Here is a 12,834-nt window from a genome sequence, read left to right as displayed (position 1 = left end):
TTGACATCTGATTTATGTCCATTTATTCTTTTACATAGAGACTGTCCAGTTTGCCCAATGTACATGGCAGAGGGGCATTGCTGGCACATGATGGCATAGATCACATTGGTAGATGTGCAGGTGAACGATCCTCTGATAGTGTGGCTGATGTGATTAGGCCCTATGATGGTGTCCCCTGAATAGATATGTGGACACAGTTGGCAATGGGCTTTGTTGCAAGGATAGGTTCCTGGGTTAGTGGTTCTGTTGTGTGGTGTGTGGTTGCTGGTGAGTATTTGCTTCAAGTTAGGGGGCTGTCTGTAGGCAAGGACTGGCCTGTCTCCCAAGATTTGTGAGAGTGATGGGTCGTCCTTCAGGATAGGTTGTAGATCCTTGATGATTCATTGGAGAGGTTTTAGTTGGGGGCTGAAGGTGACGGCTAGTGGCATTCGGTTATTTTCTTTGTTGGGCCTGTCCTGTAGTAGGTGACTTCTGGGTACTCTTCTCGCTCTGTCCCCACGTTTGGGGACAATGTATACCTTCAAATCAGCGGCACTGCTATGGGTACCCGCATGGCCCCACAGTATGCCAACATTTTTATGGCTGACTTAGAACAACGCTTCCTCAGCTCTCGTCCCCTAATGCCCCTACTCTACTTGCGCTATATTGATGACATCTTCTTCATCTGGACCCATGGAAAAGAAGCCCTTGAGGAATTCCACCATGATTTCAACAATTTCCATCCCACCATCAACCTCAGCCTGGACCAGTCCGCACAAGAGATCCATTTCCTGGACACTACGGCGCTAATAAGCGATGGTCACATAAACACCACCCTATACCGGAAACCTACTGACCGCTATTCCTACCTACATGCCTCCAGCTTTCACCCAGACCACACCACACGATCCATTGTCTACAGCCAAGCTCTACGATACAACCGCATTTGCTCCAACCCGTCAGACAGAGACAAACACCTACAAGATCTCTATCAAGTATTCTTACAACTACAGTACCCACCTGCGGAAGTGAAGAAACAGATTGACAGAGCCAGAAGAGTACCCAGAAGTCACCTACTACAGGACAGGCCCAACAAAGAAAATAACCGAATGCCACTAGCCGTCACCTTCAGCCCCCAACTAAAACCTCTCCAACGCATCATCAAGGATCTACAACCTATCCTGATCTACAGTCTGTCTGCATAGAGTGGTAAATCTGCATAGAGCTTTGAACACATAAAGTGCTATGTAAATTCTAAGCATTCTTCTTATTTTTATTTTGCTTTCTGTACTCTGAAATACAAACTGACCCACTTCCTAGCGTGAAATAAAAAACATACAGAAAGTTCAAATTATATGAGGGTGATGTCAGGGAGAAGGAGAATTGTTTTCTTAGCTATGTCCATAGCCTCTGCTGGGACACTATCTATTATGCACTTGCCATACAATTAACAGAATGACTCTGCAGTGACTAGCTTCAACAAGGAAATGAAGGCAGGGTCTGGGAAATGGCAAAATATGATCTCAAACTGAACTACTGACTTAAATAAAAAAAACAAAGCAAAACACCTTGACAGGGTTTTACTCTATATCTTGTGGGGGAAGTAATTTTTGAGACAGAACCATAGGGATGCAAAACATTTACTAATGATCAGGCAGCAATTTCTTGCTGTACCTTGACTGATTGATACCTGGACCTCTCACTGAATCTAGACAATCAGAGAAAGCAATCAGTAAAGAAAATACTACTGAAAGAATGGGATTCCCAACAATGGAACATTTCCATTGTGGGGTAAGTGCCTTCAAATTCAGTTTAGAAAAAATATATGGTGGATACATTTGAAGTGATATGTTCTCAGCAAAAAAAGAAAAACTACCAGGAGACCCTTAAGGTAATAATCAGTAATTAAACATTTTTTTTCCTTTTAGAATTATAGATACCCAGGTTTCAAGTTAAAACAGCTTACAGAATTACCAAGACACTTGGAAGCAGCAAAACTTTGGGACTTGGTTATAAAAGCTCACAATTTCAAAGTATGTAACTTTACTCCAGTTTGCTAAATAGAAACTGCTAACATAAAATAACACCAAATCTTTATGGTTTATATCTTAAATAAGTGTATATTTTAAAATGGTCATATTCAATTTTTTCTTTAGGTTTTTTTTAATTCATGAAAGATGCCAGATTGAGAAATCTAGACAGTGAAGTCCATTATTTATACACACAACCGGCTCAACTCAGAGAGCAGCGATGAACGTTTTCCCTCAAAACTTTTTCTTGTGTCTCAAACCTGATCTATTCTTATATTGGAGGGAAAATACATTAAAATAACATTAGAGTTGCAAAGTCAAGGACTCAGAAGTTAGGAAGCCTCAGATCTTCAAAGGGATTTAGGCACCTAACTCCCATTAAAATTAATAGGAGTTAGGAATCTTAATACCTTTAGGGATGTGGGCCAAAATGCCAGAATTAGGGTTGCCTATATAACCTTAATTCAGCCTCCTTCTGTATATGCATTATAGTATAGTCTTTAATTACATGATTACATGGTATTTTTGCACAGGATCCATGTCTCATTCAGTGCACAGGATGGACAGTGCTCAGGGAATGAATCAGGCCTGTGTAGGGCATGAGGCTATTGTCTACAGGACTCCTGCTGTGAGGATCCATGGACCTGGAACCCAGGTCTGCAGGCTGCTGGGTGGCTGCCTTGTCCACACAGCCAAACTACAAGTCTGGCGAAGCAGGGAACAGCAGCCTATGAGCCTATGGGCTCAAGCTCCACTGGAGGTCTCATCCATGGAGGTCCTGACTGGCAGAGCCTACTGTGTTCTCTAATTGCCTTAGGGAAAACATCTGGAGGCTGTCTGTGCAACTCAGTGGATTTCCAGCTTGCTGCTGCAAACAGACCCTGCTACACACTCTTGATCCATTGCCTCACTGCTGGTTCCTGGCCCTAGTCCTGCTCCTGATGCCAAGCCTTGCTTTTGGTTCCTGGTCCCCTGCTCTGCTCCTAACTCCTCACCTTGTCTTGGTTCCTGCTCCATTAGTGTCATCTTGCCCTGCCTCTGTTCTACTAACTGTACTTTGGCTGACTCACTTGTCTCTAACATGGTGCAACTCATTGACCTCGATTCCAACCTGATCCTATGGTGTGACACTTGACTGCTGCTTCTGGCCTTGAACCCTCTTGGCTGAACTCAGACCAGGTCCCTTATAACCATGGCCCTGGCCTCAACCCCAGCCCTGTAAGTGGGGTCCTGATAATTGCCAAGCTCAAGTGAGAGGGAAGTGAGAATGATCGGACTGGGAAACACCACTCAAACTACAGAGAGTGATTGGATTATCAGAGTGATTCTGTTAGAAGCTGATGAGTTGTAATTCAAGTTCCTGCATCCCATTGCATTACTAGCGCTGCAGCATGCAACTTTTAACACGTACATACCAAAATTCCCTTATATGCTATCGAGCTCAAATTTAAAGCACCACTTGATTTGAGCTAGAGGTTTGTGTTTATATACAGGAATCAGGTTAGGAAAAAACTTGAGGTACACCTCGAATGAACAGTTAAGTGAAGACAAGCCCTTTGTTTCTCCAAAAGATTGTGCACATGGATTCTGCTCTTGGTACGTATGCACCCTATTTGTACAAAATGGGATTCTTTTGGGCAGTAGTGCCCAATAGGGCTGTGCCTGCTAGATGTTCTTGCACCTCCCACTCAAGAACATAAAAGGTGGAGTGGTCCCTGCTGTCCCTCAGTTCCTTCTTACCTCCTGTGGCAGCAAGAAGGAACCCCTCCAGTGTCCACTTGCTTCTCTGTGCTAGTGTTAGTTATTACAGTTAGTTAGTTAGTTCTTAGTGAATAGTTTTAGTTAGTCTTTTTGCCAGTTGGCACCAAAACCAGGTATTTTTTGTGTGAGATATTTAATTTATCGGCTAGACTTCTCCCCTCCATCCATTAGAGGAGCACTAACAATATGGAAGAAACAAAATTCCCAATGTTCAAAATCTGCCCTTCATGTGAAGCTTCAATGCCGCTTACCAGTAGACTCTCCCGCTGCCTCTTTTGTTTAGAAGAGGATAAACAAACATAGAGAATTGGTAGACAAGGTCCCAAGGGAAAGAAATCTAAGAGAAAAAGAAGTTCAGGACAGGTGGCAGTTTCTCAAAGGGACAACATTAAAGCCGTATTAGCAAAGTATCCCAAAGTAGAGTAAAGATAGGAAGAAACAAATATAGCTTTATCAGGAGCTCTCTAATTCCCTGAAAATCAAAAAGGGATCATACAAAGAGTGAAAACAAGGACAAATTGCTAAGGATAAGTACAAAAGAAGAGCACAGGCATGTAGGGACAAAATCAGAGAGGCATAAAATGAGTTACAACTAGCACGGGACATAAACGGCAATAAAACGGTTCTATAAATACATTAGAAGTAAGATGAAGGAAAGTGTAAATCTTAACAGGGAAGGAGCAGTACTAACAGATGACACAAAGAAGGTGCAAGTGTTTACGAATACCTACACCATCTCTGACAGATGTTTGTCTAGCGTGTTCTTAAAAACTTCCAATGACAAGAACTATACAACCTCCCTTGATAATCTTTTCCAGTCTTAACTATCTTTATAGTTTGGTTTTTTTCCTATTATCTAATCTAAATCATCCCTAGACTGTAATGGGAGCTGCAGAGCTATAACCTTTTATAACCCTTTGAAGACTTATCCCAAATAAGTGTTTTGGTCAACTATCATACTCTGAATAGCTGGTAATAACTTTTACAAAAGGAAATATACTGCTATATATGTTGAGGGACTGAACATTACTTCTAAAGTTTAATTTTTTTTTTAAAAAGTTACTTAATGAATGCATGTTTGGCACACAGTGCTGTCAGAAAGCCTGCTATATAGACCAAAAAATGACTTGGACAGTTCAAAAACCATAATTTTAGTTCCACCCCCAATTCCAAAAAGTCTGTTTTTTGTCATACTGACACTACTTTACCTTCAGGAAATGACAGGAAATTAATAGCTGCCATAATAAATAAACCTGACACCATCAAAATGCATGAATTCCAGAAAAATTCAGTACATAAATTACATAATATTTACAATCCCTCAGTTATTATCAGGTAGTAACAGATTTAACAACTACTTCAAAAATTTAACGTTAGAAATACAATTTGTGTAATGTAATAATTTTTAATAACAGCCTCATTTGAAAAAAAAATTAGAAGACTGCAATTGCACTCCACATAAGAGTGTTGAAAAAATACCGTTATGTGAGTTTTAATGTCTTTTTATGGCATTAATTGTAATATTTTGGGGCTAGTTTCAGTGGTGTTGGAACAGTTTTTATAGTGGGGGTGCTGAAAGCCATTGAACAAAACTGTAAGCCTTGTATGTGGTAGAAACCACTTCAATCCAGAGGGTGCTGCCGCATCCCCAGCACCCTAGTTCCAGCACCATTGGTTAATGTGTACCTTGCCCTGTAGAGCTACCCATCAGGACAGTTCTAAAACCTCACTAGTACTTCTGCACAGGGACCATGCACAGTTCATAATTTATACCTGTTACCTGATGCAGAGGGGAATAAATGGAACTTATATATGAATCTTCTTTATTGATTTGGCTAACTGTACTCTTATACTCTGAGGTATTGTTTTTAAATTGCCATTGTGCTGAACTCATTTTTAGGATTCAAATGCAAAGAACACTACCTAAGGCCTCACTAATTTTGTGTATCTCAGTTTCTGAGTGCCAAATTTGAGACATTTAGGACCTGAGTTTCAGATATGCTGAATATCTGTATCTCCAGTCAAAGCAAATGCAAGCTGCAAATGCTTGGCATTTAAGAATATGAGGCTTTCATTGTATCCACTTGAGTACCCCATGTTGTACTCAATAGTGGATAATTTTGAAAGAAAATGCTTCTCTTCAACTTAAAGCTAAGCATTTTCCTTTTGAGGTTTTTTTCACGTGTTTGCTGAATCTAAGAAATTTTTCTATTATCTGCTGGATTTTGTTATGAAGTGCACCACTTGCGCTCTTTAACTTTTTGCATTTGCACAGTCTGAATAGATAAATTAAACAAAAAGTTTGTTTCAACAGGGAGAAGTTTTTAAAGTTTGGCGAAAGTTGTTTCTCTCAGAAGCATCTATTGCTGTTTTACAGGATTGTTTTTGGTGGTGGTTTCTTCAAAAGTTTAAGGTATAAACATATAACAAAAGTTATTCTTACATCTCTTCTAATCAAATGTACAAAATAAAGATTTCTTGTTTTACAAAGTCATGATCCATAGATTGGATAGATTCAACAGGAGCAGATGTAGGTCCAGAATGAAACATCTAACTTTAACCTGATCTCAGAGGACATACGTTTTACTTGTGAAGAGCCATTTAAGATAGAAGATTTAGATCACTGAATACTAAAATAAAACTTTAAGCCAGAATTGACTGTTTACTTTAGCTTTGCTTACTTTGTTTAATGATGCTAAGATTTATGCAAGATTTTGTTTTGAAATAATTAAATATAAGAACATAAAGCAAAAATATCACTACTTTTGTTACCTGACACTATCAATATGCACATAACTGAGGAGCCAAGGGAAAATATTCATACAGTACATGACTGTGTTTGTGAGCTACCTTGACTCAGTACAGCTCTTCAGCCCAACATTTAAGGTGGTGCTTAATAGGGATGGATTAAACACATGCTTCAAATTAAGCATGTGTTTTAGTGCTGTGCCAAATCAAGAGCTTTCGCAATACATTAAGAAAACTGTTAATTTAAGGGTGGAAAGAAAACAGCAAAATGTAAAAATACTTTGGGAATATGGATTACAGTATTGTTCCTCATATCAGATTACCTGCTACAAGAAATTACTAGGACCACAGTTCAACAGGGTATTTAAGCAGAGGTCTAACTTTAAACATGTAAGTCATTACATTATCTGTAGTGGAATTGCTCACATGCATAAGTACCCTGCTGAGTCAGGACCTAAATTCTGACCATCATCATGTTAATTCATAACTGTTTCTGATTTTATGTTGATTTTTCCTTTTAAGCCTAATCAAGAAGATCAAGATTACTTGTTTGACAGAATTGCAGAAAGTTTCATGGCACTTTTCCTATGTGTCCCCAGGAATACTAAAGATGCTTTTTTTCAGGTAATGGTATGGTAACATATGAGTTGCAATGATTAGTTATATGAGTTTGGCAAGTTTGTAAGACTCTTTTTCTTCCCTCTTGTACATGGTGTGGAAAAATGCATTAATTTCATGGAAATTGGTATATCAGAGGGAAAAGGCATACAGAGACAAGCTCCCCCACTCATATAGCCACAAACATTCCCTTGCTTAACCAATACGTGTTTTGGGAGAGCTGTATAGGGGCTTCCTGGCTGAACAAAGGAAATAGAAGTTAGGGAGCAGCAGCTGCCCAGGGAAAATTTTCAAAAGCACCAGAGGCCAAAAGGTCAGACTTTTAAAGGGATTTAGGCACCAAAACAGGTAAATAGGTGCCTAAATCCACTATGTAGGCACCACTGACATTTTCCAAGCCACTGCTCATGTGCCACCTAATCCCTTTAGCTACCTAGGTACCTTGAGCACCTAAGTTTCTGCTGGTAAGCATTTACAGAGCAGTCTAAGGGTATGTCTTCACTACCCGCTGGATTGGCGGGCAGCGATCGAGCCAGTGGGGATCGATTTATCATGTCTAGTCTAGATGCAATAAATCGATCCTGAGCGCTCTCCCATTGACTCCTGTACTCCAGCGCCACGAGAGACGCAGGCCGAGTTGCCGGGGGAGCGGCAACAGTTGACTTACGGTAGTGGAGACACCACAGTAAGTCGATCTAAGTACGTCGACTTCAGCTACGTTATTCACGTAGCTGAAGTTGCATAACTTGGATCGATGCCCCCACCAGTGTAGACCAGGGCTAAGTGCTGCTGCCAGCCAACAGCTAACAAGTTGCTCAGAGCAGTAGCTGAAGCCGAAGCCCTGAAGGAAAGACAATGCCTACTTCACCTTCAGGGCCTTATCCTGTAGGTATGCTCTAAGCACACCTGTTACCTGCCAGACTCTGCAGCGGGAAGTCTGGATGCAGGCTACTGATAGATGCGGGGGGCGGGGGGGGCAGTGTATGTTTGTGCAGGGGACACAACACAGCACCTGCGCAAAAAACATTCAGGGAACAGGGACATATAGAGCCAGCATGAGAGGGGTATCTAAATGAGCAGGAGAGAGATACAGAGCATTTTGGCAAGTAGGGCATGAGTTATCTAAGCAGCTGACCTGGCGTAGATGGCTAACTACAGGAGAGGGTTTTCATGTCTGAGATTCTGAGCAGAGAGACACACCTCTCTCTGGCCTGTCTGCCAGGCTCATAAGATCAGGTGCTTAGATGCCTAAACCCTGCCTTCTCCCTGCCCTTTCCTCTTCATTTCACTATTGGTTTCTGAAAATCCCTTTCTTAGGTGCCTAACTCTCCCTATGTGTTGTATGAGGAGCCTGGGTTCCAAACTCAGTGCTGTGAATACCACTGGGTGGCAGGGCTCCTAGGAGTTAGGCTCAGAGTTGCAACACCTAAGTCCCCTTTGTGAATCTAGCCTTGAAGCACTTTTGAAAATGTTACCTTATGTAGCATACTCGTACTGAAAAGCACAATACAAATTTCTACTAAATCACATGTAAGTTAATGCTGAGGACATAATTATCAGCTTCTTGAACTAAAAGTCATCTACTGGACCTTACAAGAGGGGTTGCACCATTCCTTAGGATTAGTGGGGCAATTAAAATTAAACTGTCAATTATCTAATATTAGTTAAGCATTTTGAGATCCTCAGATGACACACTATATACTCATATTCTCCTCCTCACATAGGAGCTATGTGGATTATTTCATTAATTTATCTGAGGTTCTCAGATACTGTGTTGATGAGCACCAAAGAACATCCAATAAACTAGGACTTACTCTTGATTTTCCTGCCAGTAGTTCTGACTCTGAGAGGCTGTGGCATTTGGAACTCCTCCAGTGTGGGGCTGCATTTAAGCTATTACTGGGCTATTTTGTCACCATTCACTCTGTATATTTTACAAACAATTTACTCTGGCTAGACTTTTCCTGTTGGTGTCTCTATTTGTGAGCCCTGTAGCCACAAAGTGGTACAATCAACCAAGAGAAAATAGTCATTAGGTCTAAAAATGCCATGTGCAAGTCTATGAGGTGGTGTTCTGGGTGGGGTCCTGTTGCCACCCACTCACATGGAGGAATTAGAAGTAGAGATAGTTACATGTATATTTGTATGGTGTAAGTGTTCAGTATGCAACATATATTATGACATTGCTTGGACCAGAATCCAGATATGTGCTAGCATTTAAAATTCAGACTGATATGTTGCACCAGCTGTGTTTTTATTTAGCCTGCATATGCCTGATATGAAATTTAAAATAAACTCATAGATTTAAATTGTTAAAATGAAATGTTTGCATCGTATTTTCTTATGAAAATGTTATCTGAATAGACTTTTTTTAGCTTTATAAAAAATGCTGACATGGTGCAAAAGTTAGTATGCATATATCTGAACCTATATATTCTAGGTAGAGAAAACAGAGCAGTGTGTGTATGGGTGAGAGAGAAAGAGAAGTGACAACTTCTAATGTTTGAACAATATGTGGGCAATCTGAAATTAATACCTGGCTCAAACAATAGGTGACCAATGAAATGTGATCCTAAAATAAACATGGCAAAGTTTTCCAAAATGCTAACTTTTCATTACATATAGTGATTACTTAAACCTTAAGCAATGTTTTTTATTCCCAATTCACTCTTCCATGCTTCATTTGAGCCCATAATGACTCATTTAGAGATTATAAATGTAGTCTTTTGGAATCAGCATTTTACAATTCTTGTTCTAGCTGCCAACCTTGACTTGTAACCGTTTTCAGCAAGGTATTGACCATTATACCTGCTATTATATTTGACACAGATGTTTAATATTTCATACAAATAATAAAGACAAACTATTTTTAATGCATTAGTTCAATCATTACTGCATTTTGCTTTAATTTTTTTTTGTAAACAGAATGAAAACTATAATAAAATTAGTACTAAAGCTCTTTTTGTAACCTTATAATTATTATATTCAGTTTTAATTCTTATTTTGGCAGGTGTATCCTGATTGTTTGTCACAAGTCATCTATGTTGCTTTCTGTAAAGCATTTCCAGAATCCAGTAAATCTTTTGATGATACATTTAAAGATGGACTAGTGGATTTAATTTTTCAGTGGGTATCAGGTACTGTTAGTTAATTTAAATATATTTTTGAAATGTATTATATTAGGATATCCAGATTTCAGTATATCTTACCCTCATTCAGAAATTATTACTTTTACCCCCACTAGTGGTATTTACTACTAATAATAATCCATTGCTAGAAAAACTATTGTCAAAGATGCTCTTCTGAGTCTGGAGCATTAATATCTCAAAATTCCAGCTCTTTGTTAGAGAATGGAAAGCAATTGGTAGTAGACTGGAAAACAAATGGAGATAATTTGAGCTGATTGTTCATCATCATCTCTGTGGAACAAATGTTCTTATTTAAGGAAACAATAAACCTAGACCTGACTGAGGATAAATTTAAGTCAATTATTTTGTAGCTGCATCTAACTCAGTACCTTTCCACTTGCACCTTAGCTAATTGGATTTGTGTATGCTTGTCTAGAACCTTTAGCTTTATTCATTAATGAAATTGTAAATTCATTTATTATTAATTTTAAAAGTTAATGTGACTTAATGTTTAATGGTACTTTAAAATGCCTCAGCATTATAGAATTTGAGGTTTTGTGAATGGATATTAACTTTAGAAATTAAATTTTCTTGCATAATGCCAACACTTAACACATTTAACTTAACTCATCTGACTTTACGAGCCACCATCAAATCTGTACACTCTGCCTCATTGCAGAGGTCCTGGGAGCTGTTATACATGTATATTTTGTATACCTGTAAAAATATTTAACTTTTTTGCAGAATTAGTCAGCAATTGTATAATGATCCTCAGGCATATGTATCAATGTCTTCTTATGGGTGAGCTGCTGTCTGTGCAATGCACCACTAGGATTGCCAACTTTCTACTCACACAAAACCGAACACCCTTGCCCCGCCCCTGCCCCACCCCTCCTCCAAGGCCCCGTGCATGCCCCACCCCTTCTCTGAGGCCCTGTCCCTGCTCACTCCATCCCCCCCACTTTGTCTCTTGCTCTCCCCACCCTCGCTCGCTCATTTTCACTGGGCTGGCTCAGGGGGCTGGGTTGCGGGAGCGGGTGAGGGCTCTGGCTGCAGGTGCGGGCTCTGGGGTGGGGCCAGAAATGAGTTCAGAGTGCAGGAGGGGGCTCCAGGATGAGGCAGTGGGTTGGGATGCAAGAGGGGGTGAGGGCTCTGGTTGGGGATGTGGGCTATGTGGTGGGGCCAGGGAGGAGGGGCTTGGGGTGGAGGAGGGGGATCCGGGCTAGGGGTGTGGACCCAAGGTGTTCGGAGTATGGGAGGAGGCTCCAGGCTGAAGCAGGGGTTTGGGGTGTGGGAGGAGGTATGGGCTCTGGGCATGGGGGTGCAGGTTCCGGGGTGGGGCCACAAATGAGGGGTTCCGGAGGAGGGGGTTGGGGTGCAGGGGAGTGAGGCCTCTGGCTGAGGGTGTGGGCTCTGATGTGGGGTTGGGGATGAGAGATTTGGGGTGCAGGGGGGTGCTCCAGGCTGGGACCAAGGGGTTCAGAGGACAGAAGGGGGATCCGGGCAGGGGGTTGGGGTGCGAGGGGGTGAGGGCTCTGGCTGGGAGTGCAAACTCTGGGGTGGGGGTGGAAACGAGGGGTTTGTTGTGCAGGAGGGTGCTCCGGGCTGGGACTGAGGGATTCAGAGGGCGGGAGGGGAATCAGGGCTGGGGCAGGGGATTGGGGTGCGGCGGGAGAAGGAGTGAGGGCTCTGGCTGAGGGTGCGGGCTCGGGGGTAGAGAACCTTTTTTCTTTCATGGGCAGTTGACCCACTGAAAAAAAATCAATCGCAGGCCACTCACCCACCTGGAAGGGGAGGACACAGAGGCTCAAGGCTTTCCCCTGCAGTGGGGCAAGCTGGCGCTTGTGGCTCCAGCCCTACGGTGGGGTGGGGAGACACGGAGGCTTGGGGCTTCCCCCCACAGCTGGACAAGCCAGCGCAGTGGCTCCTGTCTCGTGGGGGGCGGGAGGTGGCACGGAGGCTCGGGGCTTCCCCCGTCAGAAGGATGAGCCGGTGCAGTGGCTCCAGCCCACACGGAGGCACCAAGAGGGCTTCCCCTCCACAACTGGGCGAGTTGGTGCTCGTGGCTCCTGTCCCACAGGGGGACCTCAGGCCAGATTAAATAAATCACGGGGCTGGATCCGGCCCGCGTGCCCTAGGTTCTCCATCCCTGCCCTACACATAGGAGCTGGAGGGGGGACATGCTGGCTGCTTCCGGAGAGCCGCGCCAAGCAGAGGCTGGCAGGGAGCCTGACAGCTGTGCCACGCTGTGCTGCACTGCGCTGCCAATTGGACAGTCAACAGCCTGATCAGCAGTGCTGACTGGAGCCACTAGGATCCCTTTTTGACTGGCTGTTCCGGTTGAAAACCAGACACCTGGTCACCCTATGTACCATGCTGACTCTTTCTCTATGATCCTGTGTGCAGGGAATATTCAGGAAGAATCTGTGGTAAGCGCAGCAATGCAGCAAGAATGCAAAATCTTCAGGCCATGATTGAAAGAGAAAGTGTTATGTGATTACTGGAAAAGAAAGTAGGCAGAGACCGACAACATGAATTATCTCTGTTGGAGGGAGCACTAGAACATCTTC

At 42.3% G+C, this 12,834-nt stretch overlaps 1 protein-coding gene across 4 annotated transcripts in view; it reads left to right on the top strand.

Annotated features, from left to right (window-relative positions):
- Positions 1 to 12,834, top strand: part of FAM227B (family with sequence similarity 227 member B) — a 174,035-nt gene that overhangs the window by 19,298 nt on the left and 141,903 nt on the right. For all 4 annotated transcript variants that reach the window (XM_074966386.1, XM_074966382.1, XM_074966385.1 and 1 more), the window contains exons 6-9: positions 1,908 to 2,012; positions 6,085 to 6,183; positions 7,041 to 7,142; positions 10,147 to 10,273. In XM_074966386.1, coding sequence (XP_074822487.1) covers positions 1,908 to 2,012; positions 6,085 to 6,183; positions 7,041 to 7,142; positions 10,147 to 10,273 — 433 coding nt within the window. The remainder of the gene's footprint in view (positions 1 to 1,907; positions 2,013 to 6,084; positions 6,184 to 7,040; positions 7,143 to 10,146; positions 10,274 to 12,834) is intronic.

This window comes from Natator depressus, chromosome 10 (genome assembly GCF_965152275.1).
Source record: "Natator depressus isolate rNatDep1 chromosome 10, rNatDep2.hap1, whole genome shotgun sequence".
NCBI lineage: Eukaryota > Metazoa > Chordata > Testudines > Cheloniidae > Natator > Natator depressus.
This window is presented reverse-complemented; position numbering and strand designations above follow the sequence as displayed.